This window comes from Lampris incognitus, chromosome 1, assembly GCF_029633865.1.
Source record: "Lampris incognitus isolate fLamInc1 chromosome 1, fLamInc1.hap2, whole genome shotgun sequence".
Taxonomy (NCBI): Eukaryota; Metazoa; Chordata; class Actinopteri; order Lampriformes; family Lampridae; genus Lampris; species Lampris incognitus.
The window spans coordinates 23854119-23873558 of NC_079211.1; the positions used below are offsets into that span (position 1 = coordinate 23854119).

General features: G+C 43.1%; 1 protein-coding gene across 1 annotated transcript in view; it reads right to left on the reverse strand.

Annotated features, from left to right (window-relative positions):
* The window catches only part of LOC130108501 (C-terminal binding protein 1), a 45019-nt gene that overhangs the window by 24061 nt on the left and 1518 nt on the right, over window positions 1–19440 (reverse strand). The window contains exons 3-5 of the mRNA XM_056275462.1: window positions 6844–6991; window positions 1877–2031; window positions 1274–1418 (exon numbers count right to left, since the gene is read on the reverse strand). Of these exons, the coding sequence (XP_056131437.1) occupies window positions 1274–1418; window positions 1877–2031; window positions 6844–6901 (358 nt within the window). The 5' untranslated portion in view covers window positions 6902–6991. The remainder of the gene's footprint in view (window positions 1–1273; window positions 1419–1876; window positions 2032–6843; window positions 6992–19440) is intronic.

Below are 19440 nucleotides of genomic sequence, written 5' to 3' on the forward strand. Positions count from 1 at the left end.
TTTGTAATTTGTGATATTGGGCTATACAAATAAAATTGACTTGACTCTTCTTCAGTGTTATCTGCTGTTTAATGTTTAAATTTCAAAGAAAAAAAAAAAAAGCCATATTAACAATTTCCCTTCAAGGAATATTTACTTATTGATAAAAGGGAAACAATATCAATTTTCAACATTATCTCTATAGGTTGGGGCAATCGCACTGAGCAGTCTTCTGTGTGTCTCTGAAACACCACCAACATTGTGTCCGTCAGTGAGGTCACGGCAGACAATCTGCGAATGTAAAAGGTTACTTCCTGGTTTGCCTATAAGCTGCATTACTGAATAACAACGGTGGATACAACTGTACAACGTAGCATAATTATTCCCATTTTCTTATCTAGCTGTATGAAGTGTTGATATTTACATTTTCTTACACAATGCAGCCTATTGGCATATCAGGAAGTAAGTTTTCACATTCATGGATTGTCTGCCAGTGGCAAACACTTTTCTGCACAATTTGGGCAGTATTTCAGCAATGCAAATTTAGGCAAAGTGGAACCAAAGGATTTTGTCTACATGCAACATGATTTTTATTCAACAAAAATTAACATGTTTTGAATCAAATTCTTAATAAATAGATGACATATGTAATAGATAGATAATAGATATAAATAGATATGTAATAAATATATAATTATAAATCAATTTTTGATTAGGAGTGATAATGATTACTGGCAGTGCTGTCAGCACAACAAATCCATGATGTGTGCACACTGTGATGCGTGCACTGATACGCACAAAGACACAGAAATGCAACAGGGTTTCTGCGAGGGAAAGTGACAGATGGTCTATAAGGTCAAAACTAGTTTAAATTCCTAACATGTTAACAAATTCTGCAATAACCTCCCCCAAATCTCCAAATGCCACATACCACTGTGTTTGTCTTGTAGTTTTTGGATGTGTTTTTGTCTTTGTGTTGTACTGCTGTGGGCTGGGGGAAACGGCATTTTATTTCATTTCATGTACATAAGTGCATGAAGTGAAACGACAAATAAAGCGTTCCTGTTCCTTTATTTCTGATTCGTGTTTATGTCTCCATTCTGTTATTCCGTCTGTGTTTTCAACATTACAGAAATAATAGGGCTCTATATAATAGAGAATATTTATGAAAGACTGCGACTCCCTATATGAATTTGCATTCTATGTGTTTGGTTATATGGGGCAATCCGTCATGTGTTATCTCTTGTACAGTTGGGTGAACTAGTGAATTTCTGATCGAGTCATGTCGCCTCACCCAGCTCAGCAGCTGCTTTGATGTCCACATTGTCGAAGCCAGAGCCAATCCTGACGATGATGCGAAGACCTTTGAACTTGTCCAAGTCATCTCTGGACAGAGTAATGGTGTGATACAGCAGGGCACCGACTGCCTCATTCAGCACCTTGACACACATATTTCAAATGCTTCCTTTGAATCCATTAAAAATTTCACTTCAAAAAAGATGCAAACATTGCCCCTGTTCAAATAGGGTTAAGAACATCTAAATATACAAAATCTAATGATACCACACCCCCCTTACAAGCCCGACAAACATTGGTGAACAGCAATAACTAGCTGTATGGCCATGAAATTTCTGCTACAAGGAACTTCATAGCACATATAGCCTTGGAGTGTCAACTCCAACACTGAGTAAACTAATCTTCAATGTTACACCACATTTAGCGAATCAAAACCTCTGTTCAGATCATGCTATAAAAAAAAAGCTTTGTAACTCCATGTGTAGTAAACGCATTAATACTGTGAGGTGTCAGAGTGAAGGTGGGAGTTGTGGGTGTTTATTGCTCATGAATCTCCAATACAGCGTGTTTCTGCAGGTTTGTCCGAGCAAGTTGTTTCTACCTTCTCGTGAATCTCTTGTGTGGACTGGGCGTCGCAGAAGGCCACGGTGGCCACATCTTTGAGGATGGGCATCTCCACAGTGCAGTCGCGCCCGTCCAACAGGGCAACCAGCGGCCGTGGGTGCATCGGCCCGTTCAGGATGGGAGGGCGAATGCCTGTGTCAAGGAGAAGGGAAACCATGCCAGTGGTTAGGTGCGGCTTCATGGACAGTAATAACTCAAACTCACACAACTGTCTTTAGGAATGCCCTCACCAGCATGCTGAAGCAGCTATATCAGACTGCTGCATTTAAGTGAGTGAAAGGGAAAATTCACTGATTTTCAACCTTATCTCTATCGATCTTCAACAGAGATAGCACATGAAAAACAACAGCAGTTGTTTCCAATCGTTTCTACATCTATGGAGCAGCAGTGAAACGTTTTTTTTTCTGGCAACCTAGCGTGGTTTCTGATACTCTAATCTACTCTAAAGACGCTGTAAAAGAAAGAAAGAAAGAAACAAGAACACGTCCTCATTCTCTCAACTAAGCTACGTTTCCAAGAAATGACATCCACTTGCAGAGGATTTTATGGACGATGATACAGAACCTACCATGCAGCAATGCATTCTGGTACATGTAAGCGCTGTGGGAAACACTGAGCAGGAGAAGACCGATGCCGATTTCTCAGTCAATGACAATATAGGACACAGTGAGGACTTTATTGGTTCAACTGACTACATTAGTCATCAATACTGACTACATACACAAAACCATCTGTAAAATTTCCCTTTAATACACGCCTGTATGTGTACAGGTGTGTGTATGTCTATGGAGGAATGTGTAACTGAATCTACAAAGGGGAGTCAGGGTGTCCTGTCTACAGGACTGTCAGGTGGTCACTTGCACTAATTCAATTCACTGCCATTCAGGAATGCCTGAGAGCAAAACCAAAAACATGTACCTCAATCGATACTTCTGACTCACCAATCTCATTATTTCTATACACTCAAAGGGTCCCCACAATAGACCACTGTCATTCAAGCTAATTGATGTTTACAACTGCCTTGATCGGGAAACTGACTGGCCTACTGTATGAAGAGCACACACACGGGGTGGGGTGGGGTAGAGTAGTGGTAGGAGAGGTGGTCGAGTGTGATGGCTGGGGGAAGGGTGGAGGAAAACTACGGGATCTCAGAAGTAGCGGTAATGGTGGGTCATGTGGGGGTCTGAGTCATGACCTAAATTCCCCCGTCTGGAGGAGTGATTTCACCCCTCCACACACAAATCCCCATTATCTTATACTTTCCTTTCTCTAAGCACATAAATTAATGTGTACACACCTTGTTGGCTAATGGAATCACATCTAACTACTCAGTACATGTGTGAAGTTCATTTGTAATTACGCCATGTAACACAACGCCATTTCTAAAATGCAAAAATTGATTCTATTAATAAAAATGGCACTACTCTGCCAGCACTTAAGTGTCAACTTAAGGCCCCAGGAAATGAACAATAAGTTAGACAGTCACTGGTCATAAGTCATAAAGGCAAACCTTTTTGTGACCCCCTCTCGTCTCCCTGGCTTCTTCACTGGACTGGCTCATCCACACAGCCATAAAGACCCTCACACCATGCACAAAAGCACAAATACACACACGCACAAAATCTTGCACCCCCTTCCAGCATGACAGGTGTGTAGCTTTGGGTGGGGGAAGAGTGTCTAGTTGGAACATTTACTTGGACAGAGGGCAAGAGGTAATGGTGAGACTACAGAGGAGAGAAAGGAGCTGGTTGCAGGGGGTGAAAAACAAATATTTGTGAACACTTCCTCTGACGTCAAATGTTTCTCAATGCCTGCATGCAGCACACACAGGGATGGAAAACATACACTGTGCCAGTGTATCTAATATCTGCCGACTGAGGGCTCAGAAGAGCCAACAGGCTTATTGCGAGGCAATAAAACTATGATGCCTTGTAACAACCATACCTTTGTGGAAAAGCCATAGGGATTTATCACACAATATCCAAAGATTAAGATATTATTAACGCAAAAGTACTCTGCAAATGTATAAGGAATTCTACACACTCGCGTGGGGTAATACGAGTGAAAGACGCTGGGCAAACTTGAGGCCTACAAAAGCGAAAGCATGGCTGCACACACAATGCATTTCATTCAGTGATTCATTCATTCTCCCTCCCTCTTCTTTCCCCTTGCGCCCTCCTCCTTTCTCATCACTCTCCCCCTCTGGCCACGGTTGGAGTGAGTGAGAGAGGGAGAATGAGCAAGAGAGAGAGAAAGAAAAGAGTGCAGAAAGGGAGAGGGGAGGGGGGAGGGGCAGGGCATGATGATAATGCAGCAAACAGCGTACTCCACCCAGACACAGATACACACACACAAACATGCACACACCTAAATACACACACATGGCGGTTCAATTCCTTTAACGGCTACGACACACAAATGCGGCAAGCAGAAAAGGGAAACAGCACATACATGGCTGCGCCACACCCAAACCCCATACCTCCCCCCACAGTTCACAAGCATGGCTTCAAAGACACACACAAAAAAAATACACGAGCATCGAGCCTAACCTTGCATTATGAAGTCTGTCAGCCTGTCTTCCTCTCTCTCTCTCTCTCTCTCTCTCTCTCTCTCTCTCTCTCTCTCTCTCTCTCTCTCTCTCTCTCTCTCTCTCTCTCTCTCTCTCTCTCTCTCTCTCTCTCTCTCTCTCTCTCTCTCTCTCTCTCTCTCTCTCTCACGCCTTGCTCTCCCACTATCGGTCTTTTTTTCTCCCCCTCTCTGTCAGACTGCTCTTGGCTGGCTCGATCCCAGCTGTCATCCACACCCAGCCCCTCCCCCACAGAAATCCTCCAATCACAAGCACCTCCATTGTGGGCCAACCAACCAGCACTAACCTCATTAGCATAGCCAGGCTGCGGCTGAAGGCGGTTTTGGCTGTTGTCGTTTTTTAAAGAGACAGCTGGCCTGTTTCGCTGAAGCTGCGGCCACGACCCTTCACCTCGTCCTCTCCTTCTAGCCTCCAGAGACTCTCCCAGACCATTCCCTCCATTTTAGTTCGCCATTATGTCTGATCACATCATCTACTCACGGCAACTCAAACAGAATTTTCCAGAAAAGTCAGGCTTTTTTTATGCCATACATCACATGACTTCATACATTTGTCAGGCGACTTAAGCACAACTTATCTCTGCCGTCCTCACCTCAAAATCTTTTCAAAAGTTATCCTCTCGTTCTTTAAACAGCTGGGGAAAAAAGGATTCCGCTTCAACATCAACTTAACTTCAAATACAATTTTATTCTTCCATCCTTTCACATTGATATCCTTTCAACAAAAAAAGCACCCCCCTTCCTCCTCACACAGACTGAAAGGAAGGAAATGTGGCAAGTCAGCACTTTAACCAATCTCCTCACAATACCCCTTAAGGTGGAGAGAACTACAGTGTTGTTCAAATCAATACAAATATACTATGAGAAAGAAACTCAAAAAACACAGAACTATGAAATTTGTGGTAATAAAATACCTAAAGCAACTCAACCTACAACAACTGGAATCAGTCCCCAAAGTGAGGCTTTCCATGCGCATTTTGTTTTGAACAGCACACAACTCCTTTAGTGCAATACAACTTTCCTAGAGCCCAGTGTCACAATCTGGCTTTTAGTCATGTTTTTTTTTTTTGCACTATGTATGAAGATTATAAGCCAAGTCTAAAGCTCATTGAGACTATAGTGACATCTACAATATCACCTTGAACTTAGATGGAGAAAATAATTTTCACTTGTATAAATAACTTTCGCAGTATAGTAAGGCTGCAACAACGAATCAATAAAATTCGATTATAAAAATAGCTGGCTTCCTTGGGTCTATGTTGGTCCATGCCATGTCGCGGAGCTGGCTACATCACCTTTAGAAAAACTAAACAAAACATTTGAAACATGGCGGAGGCGGAGAAAACTGTTCAACCAAAATCCTTCTACATTAAATTTAAGTGTGTTAGCTGCAAACTACGTAAAACCGATCTTGCATGGCACGCAAGCACCGCAGTATCGAGAGAACACCTGAAACAAAAACACGTTGGAGTCATGGATAAAGAGGACTCGACAGCGGGATAAGTACAAAATCTTAATTAAACGAGTTTAGACCCATGGCATGCGTTGTGTTTTGAAGTGAGAAATCGGTCTCACAGCAGGTAGTTCTTGTTTATCTACATAATAGCCGGTATTTACTCGCGATCTAGCTTGAATGGTCTATTAAGTCAAATTTCCAAGAAGCAGCCAGGAGCATTTGGACATGCTAACATTTTTGCATTGCAATGCAAAGTTCCTGTGGAAAGAGAGAATGGGTGTGTGTGTGAGAGAGGGAGAGGGAGAGAGAGAGACAGAGAGAGAGAGAGAGAGAGAGAGAGAGAGAGAGAGAGAGAGAGAGAGAGAGAGAGAGAGAGAGAGAGAGAGAGAGAGAGAGAGAGAGAGAGAGAGAAAGTGTTACTGATGTTAAAGCTATTTGTTGTAGCAAAGACTGTTAACAGTTGGTGTTTTACATTTTTCTTTTTAATTATCTATAATTAATTACTATTTTAACAGCTCAGGTCCATTCAAGCAATGTCAAAATTACCTGTTTTTGTGTACTTTATATAAAAAAAAACACGCTTATATCTTTTGCATATGTTGTATAGCATACATTTAGGTCTGCTATTTGTATTAATATTGTCAATTTGGAATAACATTGTTTTTTGAATAAAATTATGGAAAAAATTTGTTTTTGCGTTTTTATCCGATTAATTGAAGAAATAATCGACAGATTAATTGATTATAAAATAGTTGTTAGTTGCAGCCCTACAGTGTAGTTCAGACAGTGTAGACATAAAAAAAAAGTAAAAATGCAGGTTAACTATTTACCTAACAATAATATGAAATGCATTAATCTGTGTGTGTGTGTGTGTGTGTGTGTGCGCATGCATTAAATCTCACCCTCACAGATGCGGTCCAGTCTCTGCCGCTTGACTTTGTGTTTGTCCATCAGAGCCATAGACTAAGCAGTCTTAACCCAGGACAGCGCAGAAAAAAAAACAGATCCAAGTATTTGGCACTGCCTTCAATATTGCCCAATCAACTTCACCTGCAAACACATTTAGAAGTTGGAAAAGATGCAAACTTAATTTATACTTCTACATTTTGCAGAGCAATTGATTTAATTACCTATATCCTTAAAGAGAAATCATCAAAAGAGCAGGTAAGCAAAAGACCAGCACCAACAAGAATTGTTTTTCATGACACTCAGCGGTATGTGCACTGCTTAAAGGTAGACCGAGTGGGAATTGTCGGTTACGGTTTGTAAACACAACATTCAAAGTTGGCCCCTCCTCCCCTGCTCAGCGACACCAAAAGCGCAAGCCCCCTGACTGCAATTGCCAGAACATAACCCAATGTACAGGCCAACTCCGCGTCGCTCTTCATTCCCATCCTCTCCTTCAGTGCTTGCCAGGGGGTGAAAGCCAACCCCAGATTCAATCTCATTATGGAACGAGCTTTGTCCGCTTGTTGTTTCGCCTTGCTATATTTGTATCTTTTCAGTGATGTGTTTGCCACTGTCGTAGCTTCCGCTTAGATGCCTGCTTACGATCTCGTCTGGCACCTGGTCTCTATGTTTTTATAGAGCCCCCTGCCCAAAAGTTATCACCCAGAAACGTCCCATACACAGCAAAATAAGAAAATACAGGCAGAGGACAGGGTCTCTGCAGATACAGACACCACCACACACGTCTAGTGGATCATAAGTGATGATTGAGTGGGATTATATTTGTATGAGCCTATACATTGAAATTTAGGAAAATCCTACTCATTCTACCTTTACAGACCAAATCTATAATTTTGAACATTGCCATGGTTAAGTGGAGTATTACAACAATATGAGCGCGCACCTGTAAACAATCCAGACGTTAATATACATTGTGGGGAGAATGGACTACAAGTGCAGCTTCCCTGCCCCTCCCTAAATTCACGCAGTTTAAAACAACAGAACCAACTCAGCCAGTTGGCTAGGGGTCATGCTCTCAGAACAGGTATGTTATAATCCATCCTGATTTTGAGATTCTTGAAAATCCTCAAGGGTTTTAGTTGTTTCCATTTCCCAAATGAAAACTCAATGTCGATCTGACAGCTATAATTTGTCAGCAGTTTTTTGTATTCAGGACAATGTTTCTTTTTTTTTTTTTTAATTTATTTCTGATTTTTCCCTTTTTTCTCCCAATTTAGTGGCCAATCGATCCCTATTTTAATTCAAACACCCACCCTCGCACTGTATGCGTTCGCCAACTGCATCTCTCCGGCCGGCAGTCTCGAAGGAGACCGCCTCGCCACTTTCGTGACAAGGCGACTCCAAGCCGAACCACGGTTTTTTCCGACACACACAGAGACGCATTCATGTGACGAACACAAGCCGACTCCGCCCCCCTCCCGAAGACAGCGTTGCCAATGATCGCTGCTTCGTCGAGTCCGGCCATAGTCGGATCTGACGAGACCGGGGCGCGAACCCCAGTCCCCAGTGGGCAACTGCATCGACACAGAGCCGATGCTTAGACCGCTACACCACCGCGGACCTGGACAATGTTTCTTTACCATTGTTTGCGCATCCGAAGTCGACTCAGAGGCGGACATGTTTACTTAATTTCTATAAATAACAGAATATAAAACAATAATGAGGGGCTAAAGTCCTCCCACACACTGTACGATTGTGGCCATCTTGCATGTTTAGTGTATGTCAGCGTATTAGGGAAAAAAATAAAGTTTTGATAAATCCCCCGGTCACAATGTACGAGTTGAAGTGACACAACAGTTGCACTGTGAGATCAGCAACACACAATCCACATGGCCACTGCAAAATGATGCCCTGGTCCTATGGATATTAAAAATGGTATCGCAGAAAACAAAATGCAGATGCATTGAGGGTAATTTTTGCCTCAAGAAACTCAGAATGAATAGACAACTTGCAGTGACAATTCTCCAAAATGAGCTTGAGGTACAGTCATAGCTCAAGAACCAAAAACAGATTCCACCTGCCTTGGTCAGCTGAAACGGTTAGACACCTGAGTCTACAAATCAAGGTCCTTAGCAAAGACTTTTGGTTGACCAACAGAATCAGGGGTGTAACTGCTTGATTGGAACATACACCTGCACCCACACTGGCCCTTTCTGGATCATGTTGCCCATCCCTGATCTAAGTCAAGATTTTTTTTGACCCCCTCCCTTTTCTTCTCCCCAATTGTACTTGGCCAATTACACCACTCTTCTGAGCCGTCCCGGTCGCTGCTCCACCCCACCTGCCGAGCCGGGGAGGGCTGCAAACTACCACATGCTTCCTCCGATACATGTGGAGTCACCAGCTGCTTCTTTTCACCCGACAGTGAGGAGTTTCACCAGGGGGACGTAGTGCACGGGAGGATCACGCTATTCCCCCCTGAACAGGTGACCCGACCGACCAGAGGAGGCACTAGTGCAGCGACCAGGACACAAGCCCACATCTGGCTTCTCCCCAGCAGGCATGGCAAATTGTGCCTGTAGGGACGCCTGACCAAGCCGAAGGTAACACGGGGATTCGAACCGGTGGTCTCCAATTCAAGATATTTTTAATGCAGCAGTCTCTACACAAGTACTTTAGATGAGCGGATGACTGATTCCCAGAGAGCAACACATGCACACAAACAGTAGCTAACTGAACCTTCTTGGTGATTTCAATATTCATCTGAATGAAGCTGGTGGATCCTCTTAGTAAAGCCTTTCCGGCACTTGCTGATATTTCCGGGTTCGCTCAGTTTGTTCAAGAGTCAAGTCATTGCGGTGGCAACACCCTCCTTGATTTGGTTTTATCAAAAGGGATAGCGTTTTCTAATCTGACTGTCTTGCCAACCACATCTGCTGCGTCAGATAATTTTCTCGTTAAATTTGAAGCATGATTGGCCTGTCCTGTTTATGTCGGCACAGATGTAATTGCCACTCGCCACATTGGTCCGTCCACTGTAACTGCATTTGGCCAGCAGCTGCGTGAATGAAGTCTTGGCTCCTTGCACTGTAGAGACTGACTCTGTTGAAAATCTCACTAGTGACTTACATGTGGCCCTCTCTAGTCTCCTCGATTCAGTTGCACTTCTCACTACCACAGCTAGGTGATTAAAGAGGCCTACACCCTGGTTCAACGATGAGACACGTGCTCTTAAGCAGGCCTTCAGGAGACTGGAACGTAAATGGCAACAATCAAAATTGTACGTTTTTTACCGATGAGTGTTTATTGAAATGCAAGCATGTTTTATCTGCTGCAAGAGCAGTGCATCTCTCTCGCTTACTCGATAAACATAATCCCTGATTTCTCTTTGACATAGTATATAAATTTACTAAAAGCAGCCATCTATTAGCTGCTCACCATCCATGGCCCATGAGGTTTCTAGACTTTCTCCTGCAATTAGGTTGCTTAGATCAACTTTATTGCAGAAAAAGTCTAGAGATCATAACCCAGCCACTGAGGATGCACAAGCCAGTGCATTCTCAGTGCCAGTCCCAAGCCTAGATAAATGGGGAGGGCTGCATCAGGAAGGGCATCTGACATAAAACCTTTGCCGAATCAAATATGTGGATCATAAATCAGATTTCCATACCGGTTGAGGCCCGGGTTACCAACAACTGCCACTGGTACTGTTGGCCAGCAGGGTGCAAGTGGAAACTATGCTACTGTTGGACAAAGGAGATGGTGAGGGGGAAGGTATGTCCAGAGGCAGCGGGAGAGGAGGAAGGGTAGGAGTGTGAAGGTGAGAGTCAAACTTTGAATGTTGGCACTATGACTGGTAAAAGGAGAGATGGCTAATATGATGGAGAGAAGGAATATAGATATACTGTGTGTGAAAGAGACCAGGTGGAAGGAAAGTAAGGCCAGGAGTATCAGAGATGGGTTCAGAATCTTCTTCCATGGTGCAGGGATGGGAGGAGAAATGGAGTAGCAAGAGTATGTCAAGAGTGTGTTGGAGGTGAAAAGGGTGTCGGACAGAGTGACGAGTATCAAGCTGGAATTCAAAGGTGTGATGATGAATGTTATCAGCACATATGTCCCTCAAGTTGGATGTGAGATGGAAGAGAAAGAAAAACTCCGGAGTGAGTTGGATGAAGTAGTAGAGAGTGTACCCAAGGAGGAGAGAGTGGTGATTGGGGCGGACTTCAATGGGCATGTTGGTGAAGGGAACAGAGGCGACGAGAAGGTGATGGGCAGGTATGGTGTCAAGGAGAGGAACGTGGAAGGACAGATGGTGGTGGATTTTGCAAAAAGGATGGAAATGTCTGTGGTGAATAAATATTTCAACAAGAGGGAGGAACGAACACAGGATGACATATGAGTGGAGGAAGAGGCACACAGGTGGACTATATCATATGCAGAAGACACAATTTGAAAGGGATTGGAGACTGCAAGGTGGTGACAGGGGAAAACGTAGCTAGGCAGCATCGGATGGTGGTCTGTAGGATGACTTTGGAGATCAAGAAGAGGAAGAGAGTGAAGGCAGTGCCAAGGATCAAATGGTGGAAGTTAACGAGGAAGACTGTTGTGTGATGTTCAGGGAGTAATTAAAACAAGCACTGGGTGGTAATGAAGAGTTGCCAGATGGCTGGGCAACTAATAGAAGCCAGCTTAAGAGGAGAGGTGATGATTAGTGAGCAGCCGTATGGTTTATGCTACAAAAGAGCACTACAGATGTGATGTTTGCTTTGAGAATGTTGATGGAGAAGTACAGAGAAGGTCAAAAGGAGTTACATTGTGTTTTTGTGGATTTAGAGAAAGCATATGACAGGGTGCCGAGACAAGAGGTGTGGTATTGTAAGAGTGGTGCAGGGCATGTAACATGATATGATATGAGGGCAGTGTGACAGTGGTGAGGTATGTGGTAGGAATGACGGATGGGTTCAAGGTGGAGGTGGAATTACATCAGGGATCAGCTCTGAGCCCTTTCTTGTTTGCAATGGTGATAGACAGGTTGATGGACGAGATCAGGTAGGAGTCTCCGTGGACTATGATGTTCACTGATGACATGGTGGTCTGTAGTGAGAGTAGGGAGCAGGTTGTGGGGAGCCTGGACAGGTGGAGGTAGGCACTGGAGAGAAGAGGAATGAAAATTAGGAGCAAGATGGAATACATATGCGTGAACAAGAGGGAGGACAGCGGAATGGTGAGAATGCAAGGAGTAGAGGTGACAAAGGTGGATGAGTTTAAATACTTGGGGTCAACTGTTCAAAGTAATGGGGAGTGCAGAAGAGTGGTGAAGAAGAGTGCAGGCAGGGTGGAGTGGGTGGAGAAGAGTGTCAGGAGTGATTTGCGACAGAAGGGTACCAGCAAGAGTTAAAGGAAAGATTTACAAGATGGCAGTGAGACCCGCTGTGTTCTATGGTTTGGAGATGGTGGCAGTGACGAAGACAGGAGGCGGCGCTGGAGATGGCAGAGTTGAAGATGCTAAGATTTCTGTTGGGAGTGACAAAGGAGGACAGGATTAGGAACGAGTATAGAGGGACAGCGCAGGTTGGACTGTTTGGAGACAAAGCAAGAGAGGTAAGATTGAGATGGTCTGGACATGTGCTGAGGAGAGATGCTGGGTATATAGGGAGAAGGATGCTGAAGATGGAGCTGCCAGGCAAGAGGAAAAGAGAAAGGCCATAGAGGAGGTTTATGGATGTGGTCAGGGAGGACATACAGGTGGCTGGCATGACAGAGGAAGATCCAGAGGAAATGAAGAAATGGAAACGGATAATCACCTGTGGCGATCCCTAACAGGAGCAGCCAAAAGTAGTAGTAAGGTCTATGAGATCATAAACAAAATTAGTTCTTCAACTAAAGCTACTCCTGCAGATCTGTCTTACCAAATTCATATCTATACAATGAGCCACTGATAATCCCTGTTATTACAGCTTTTGAGACTATCTCTCTTGATACTTGGAACAAGCTCTTGTCAGTTTCTAAACCAACTACTTGCCTACTTGACCCTTTACCGGCAAAACTTTGAAAGACCTCTGGCCTTCCCTGGTACCTACAATGGTAGACATTGTTTATTCATCACTTACTACTGGCAATGTTCCCAGCAGTTTTAAGACAGCTGTGGTCTACTTAAGAAACCGCACCTAGATCCAGGTTCTCTTAATAACTATCAACCAGTCTCTGATCTTCCATTCTTTTCTAAAGTCCTAGAGAGAATGTGTATCAACAACTTTCGACCCATATAAAAGATTACCATCTACGAACCTTTTCAATGGGCTTCCAGGACCTGTCACTCCACTGAAACTGCTCTGACCAAAGTGATGAATGATGTTCTACTTCCTGTGGACTCTGATTCCACCTTGGTACTTCAACTGCTGGGCCTCAGTGCAGCCTTTGACACCATTGAGAACTGTATACTATTAGACAGAATAAATTGTAATTTTGGTGTCTCTGGCTTAGCTCTCGCTTGTCTTAAGTCTAGAAGAACAGTCTGCTATAAATTACTTCAAAATCCCCTGACAAATGTGGCATACCTCATGGCTTGGTTCTTGGTCCTCTACTTTTCTCTCTTTATATTTCACCTCTTGGCTAAATTATACGTAGTCATGGAATACATTTCCTTTGCTATGTGGATGATACTCCGCTGTATGTGCCTTTAAGGGCCGATGATCATACTGAAAAGACTAACGTAGGCCTGCTTGGCTGCTGTGAAAAATTGGACATCACTAAATTTCCTGCTTTTAAATCCGGATAAAACAGATGCTGGTCTTTGGCTCTGCTACACAAAGGTACCAATTTGATCAAGTAACAATAACAATCGACAACTCTGTGATATCCAGAAGTGTGGTAACCTAGAATCTTGGTGTTACATTTGATCCCACACTTTCCGTTGATAAGCACATTAAAGAAATCACCAAGACTGCCTTTTTTCACTACACAACATAGCTAACAGTCAGTCTTTCCTATCCATGGCTGACACAGAGACTAATCTAATACATGTATTTGTTTCATCCAGACTTAGTTGCCTTAACCTACAATTAGTTGCCTTTAAATGGAGTACTTCACAACCTGTACTGCATGGCAGGTCAGTTGCTGTCTCAGTGAATTTACCAAGCACTGCTCTGCCAATGAGATTATAGAGTATAGATTTTTGACTATTGCAAACTGTTCTCTTCTCTCACGTGTCTTTTGTCATTATCTGAATGAGGTGTACTCCGTTCTCTTCTCCTGTGTATGTGAATGGTGCGATGCGAGTCTCCTCGTGTGCATGTGTAGTCTGTCCTCCTCCCAGGTCTCCATGGTGATGATGGTCACCACCTGGACACTGCTTGGCATCCTCATCACATTTTTATACATCTTATAAAACCATATGATTTTGTTATCCTGTTTCAATGTTATATCCTTCTCTCACTCCGATGTGTGACTCATAATTTTTCTTGCCTCTTTTCTCTTGTATGTGAATGGTGTGATGCGAGTCAGTGTGCAGGTGTAGTCTGTCCTCCTGCCATGTCTACATGGTAATGGTTGTCATGTGGCTCAGGTCCTAGGCTGTTCCGGTGGAATCCAGACACTGCTTGGTGTCCTCCTGATTATATTCTTCATATATCTTATCATTCCATTATAATAATGTTATTCTCTTTCAATGCTGTATTTTGTAAATAGTGCTCTAGACACACAAGATCCGTTGCATGTACAGTGCATCCGGAAAGTATTCCCACCCCTTCACTTTCCCCACATTTTGTTATGTTACAGCCTTATTCCAAAATGGATTAAATTCCTTTTTTTCCCCTCATTAATCTACACACATACCCCATAATGACAAAGTGAAAAAGGTTTTGTGGAATTTTTTGCAAATTTATTAAAAATAAAAAACTGAAATATTCACACACTTTGCTATGACACTCAAAATTGAGCTCAGGTTCATCCTGTTTCCACTGATCATCCTTGAGATGTTTCTACATCTTGATTGGAATCCACCTGTAGTAAATTCAACTGATTGGACATGATTTGGAAAGGCACACACCTGTCTATATAAGGTCCCACTGTTGACAGTGCATGTCAGAGCAGAAACCAAGCCATGAAGTCAAAGGAATTGTCTGTGGACCGCCGAGACAGGATTGTATCGAGGCACAGATATGGGGAAGGGTACAAAAAAATTTCTACAGCTTTGAAGGTCCCGAAGAGCACAGTGGTCTCCATCATTTGTAAATGAAAGAAGTTTGGATCGACCAGGACTCTTCCTAGAGCTGGCCGCCCAGCCAAACTGAGCAATCGGGGGAGAAGGGCCTTGGTCAGTGAGGTGACCAAGAACCCCATGGTCACCCTGACAGAGCTCCAGCATTCCTCTGTGGAGATGGGAGAACCTTCCAGAAGGACAACCATCTCTGCAGCACTCCACCAACCAGGCCTTTATGGTAGGGTGGCCAGACGGAAGCCTCTGCTCAGTAAAAGGCACATGACAGCCCGCTTGGAGTTTGCCAGAAAGCACCTAAAGGACTCTCAGACCATGAGAAACAAGAATCTCTGGTCTGATGAAACCTAGATTGAGCTCTTTGGCCTGAATGCCAAACGTCACATCTGGAGGAAACCAGGCACCTCTCATCACATTGCTAATACCATCCCTACAGTGAAGCATGGTGGTGGCAGCATCACGCTGTGGGGATGTTCTTCAGCGGCAGGAACTGAGAGACTAGTCAGGATCGAGGGAAAGATGAATGGAGCAAAGTACAGAGAGATCCTTGATGAAAACCTGCTCCACAGCGCTCAGAACCTCAGACTGGGGCGAAGGTTTACCGTTCAACACGACAACAACCCTAAGCACACAGCCAAGACAACAAAGGAGTGGCTTCGGGACAAGTCTGTGAATGTCCTTGAGTGGCCCAGCCAGAGCCCAGACTTGAACCCCACTGAACATCTCTGGAAAGACCTGAAAATAGCTGTACAGCGACGCTCCCCATCTAACCTTACAGAGCTCGAGAGGATCTGCAGAGAAGAATGGGAGAAATACCCCAAATATAGGTGTGCCAAGCTTATAGCTTCATATCCAAGAAGACTTGAGGCTGTAATCGCTTCCAAGGGTGCCTCAACCAAGTACTGAGTAAAGGGTGTGAATACTTATGTACAAGCAATATTTCAGTTTTTTATTTTTAATAAATTTGCAAAAATGTCTACAAAACCTTTTTCGCTTTGTCATTATGGGGTATTGTATGTAGATTGATGAGAGGAAAAAAAAGGAATTTAATCCATTTTGGAATAAGGTTGTAACATAACAAAATGTGGGGAAAGTGAAGGGGTGTGAATACTTTCCGGATGCACTGTATGTTTGTCTTGGGAGAGATATCCCTCCTCTGTTGCTCTCCCTGGGGTTTCTTCCTATATTTGCTCTCTGTAAAAGGGTTTTTAGGGAGTTGTTCCTTATCTGATGCGAGGGTCTAAGGACAGGATGTTGTATTGCTGTAAAGCCCACCGAGGCAAGTTTGTAATTAATGATATTGGGCTATACAAATAAAATTAACTTGACTTGATCCTTTAGTTAAAAATAACTTCATATTCGGTTAATCACAATCTATAGGATTTTTTTGTATCATGCTCCTGTTGGTCACTTGTTTTTAATCAGCACATACCCTGCCACTAGTGACACATGGGTCAGGGTTTTTTAATACCCGCACCCACCCGACCCATTATAAGAGCCAATCTGCCCCGCTAAAATATGCGTTAATTAACCACCCAAACCCGACTTGACCTGCAAACCTCCAAATTTAGCCCAGGCAACAGTAAAGTGAGCAGTGTTGCACTATTTCATTTTTGGGCTGTTTGCCCAGGATAATACAATGATTGCAAGCATAGCCTATTGAATATTAGCCTGTTTTTAACTTTTCTCTGATTAAGTCTACCATTATCTTCAGTGGTAGCCTCTTCTTTCTGACCAAAAAAAGTTTTGGCACTGTAAACAAAAGCTACAGATAACAGGGAAAAATCTCATATGGAGGCCTCAACACTCTAAAACACACGCATTGTCCAAAACCACAATCGCAAACCAATGATAAAGCTGCTTGTGTGTGTGCGTAAGTGCGTGTGTTTGCGAGACAGAGAGAGCGTGAGAGAGAAGGAGAAGGTGGATTAGTAATGCACAGCCTAACCTATTGTGCGCAATATTTCTGTAAGTTAGTTATAACTTACTCGGAACGCTGTTTTGTCACTTTTTGACCCGACCTGCCCGAACCCGTGATATTTTCTAGTAAGGCCGACCCGTGCACACTAAATGATGACTGCCACAGCTTACATTTTCTGATCCTGCTAAAACTTGGTTGAGCCTAGAATGGCACTCTGTTGGCCGTCTTTAAACTTGCCACACTTAACCCAAGACAGCCAACCGCCACTCACGACAAACAATTTGCTCACGTCAGGGAAATTTTGTCTGAAGCGGCAATACAACGGCTGATATTGCATAGTGTGTGTGTCTGTGTGTGTGTGTGGGGGGGGGCTTAACAAGACTGCTACTAAATTCACTCGAGTTGTGTTGGTGTGAGATTTTAAGCCTGTAGCCTTTCTGTTCCCCTTCCTCCTCTTCCCCCTTGCAGACCACACGATCCATGTTGACTTAGCTATATTGAGTTTATAGTGGAAAAGCGGATGTTTAGTAAATAGGTGGGACAGGCAGTCGCTATTTCCAAATCGCAGATTGGGGCTTTAATTTATGGTGGATCCGATATGAAAAAAATTTGACACCTTTCAGTCTTGGACCACCTACGTTCCAGCACCTTTTTATGAGGATCCCACACCTCTTGAGGCAAGCAAACTGAATTTTTGTATGTCACTTTATATTCCGAGAGAAAAAAGAACTTGAGTGGATTCTCTATTACCCCCTTTCCACCAATGCGAACCCAGTTCGAGCTCTGGGCTGGTGCTAGTGCCTGTTCGCAGTTGGTTCAACTTCCAAACCTTCTAAGAACCGGTTTGCTTTTCCATGGGCTAGAGCTGGCTAGAGAGCCATGTCATTACGTCACTGTATACGTCTGTAACTGTATATGTCTGTATAGGTCTCCGCTTTCCCAGCAAGATTAAGTCAGAAATCATCTGTGTAGGTTTCGAATTTTTTAAAAATGTTCATAAGCTATTTTATGATTAAATTCACATCTGAGAATTTTTAAGGCAAGAAATCAACCATGTAGATTTCGAATATTGGCAGCTTTACGAAAATTGATGGCAAATTGAAAATTTGCTCCAACATTTTCAGAGTTGAGTAGCTCCACCATCTGGCAACCAGCTGTCCAGTCATGCTCACAGACCCTGCTGTGAGCTGGCTGGAGCTCTAAAGAGACTGGTCTCATAGACAAGAGGCTTTTATTTCCCTGTTGATAGATGGTTTGTTTAAATATCAAAACACAAATGTCCATTATAAAATTAACGGAACCTGTGATTATCTGCTTTGTTCCCCTGTGGGGTGATTGGTCTGAAATTTATTAGGGCAAACTCTACGGGGTTCTTCATGGACGTATTTGTAAGCATAGGATTTCAGATATACTAAAATGAGGTTTTCAAATGTGGAAAGATCAATGTGGGGTGTCAAATTCACTCTGTCAAATCTGATCAAATAAAAGCATGTGCCAACCAACTATTTGATTCCAATCAAACTTTGTTTTGAAGTGTCATTACTGAGTGTTAAAGGGTGCATGCATTATTTGGCAGAACTGATTCTTGCTGCCAAGTAATGCATCACCTTATTGGTCTTGTTGATCATGATAATCCTGACACTGATGTAAGTGGTTCTTTCTTCTAGTCCAGCAAAGAGTTGGTGGCGCTCTGGAACCAGTTTTCCTAGCCAAGAGATGGTTCTTTGGCTCACTAAGAACTGGTTCGAGATTACACATCGGCTCTGAACCAGCCCTCAAACTGCCTTGGTGGAAAAGGGGTATTTGAGGATGCGTGATAACTTTGTGATAGCTAGCATGGCATTCATAACAATCATGTAGCACATGTGATCTAAATGCTTCTGTCAAAGTGCAGCTGAAATTCAATGCCAGCATTATCATTGCCTAAAGGCAATTGTAATTGCTGATACTTTGTTTATAAATGATGTCTAGATATATATGAATTTACTCATTAAAGTTTTGCTAGTCCACACTAGTTAGTTAGCTTGTGACTGCTATTACATTGGGATTTTTTGACATGTGGTATTGCTCCCATATGGACATTTGTTGTGCAGGTGTAATGTGCCGATTGTATTGGAAGGCTAGTTTAGGTTTGCAATAAAAAAAAAAATTTAAATCTATAATTTCAACCAGCCCTCAGCATAACAGATGTTTAATACTGTTAAGAAATGTGCTTATCATGGCACTATAGCACTAATGTGGCATCTAACGTGTTTGCCACACCAATATAATGATTCATGAATGATTAGGACCTCTCCCTTTACAGTCCATTCACTGGTCAACACTTTGGTGTTCCAGGACCTCATGATTTACAAGTTAAGCACCGTGTATGTGCATAGTATTCATAACACCATCTTACATATGATCCATTTTAAAAAGGCTAACGTATCTTGCGTTGAAATAATGCTCCAATCC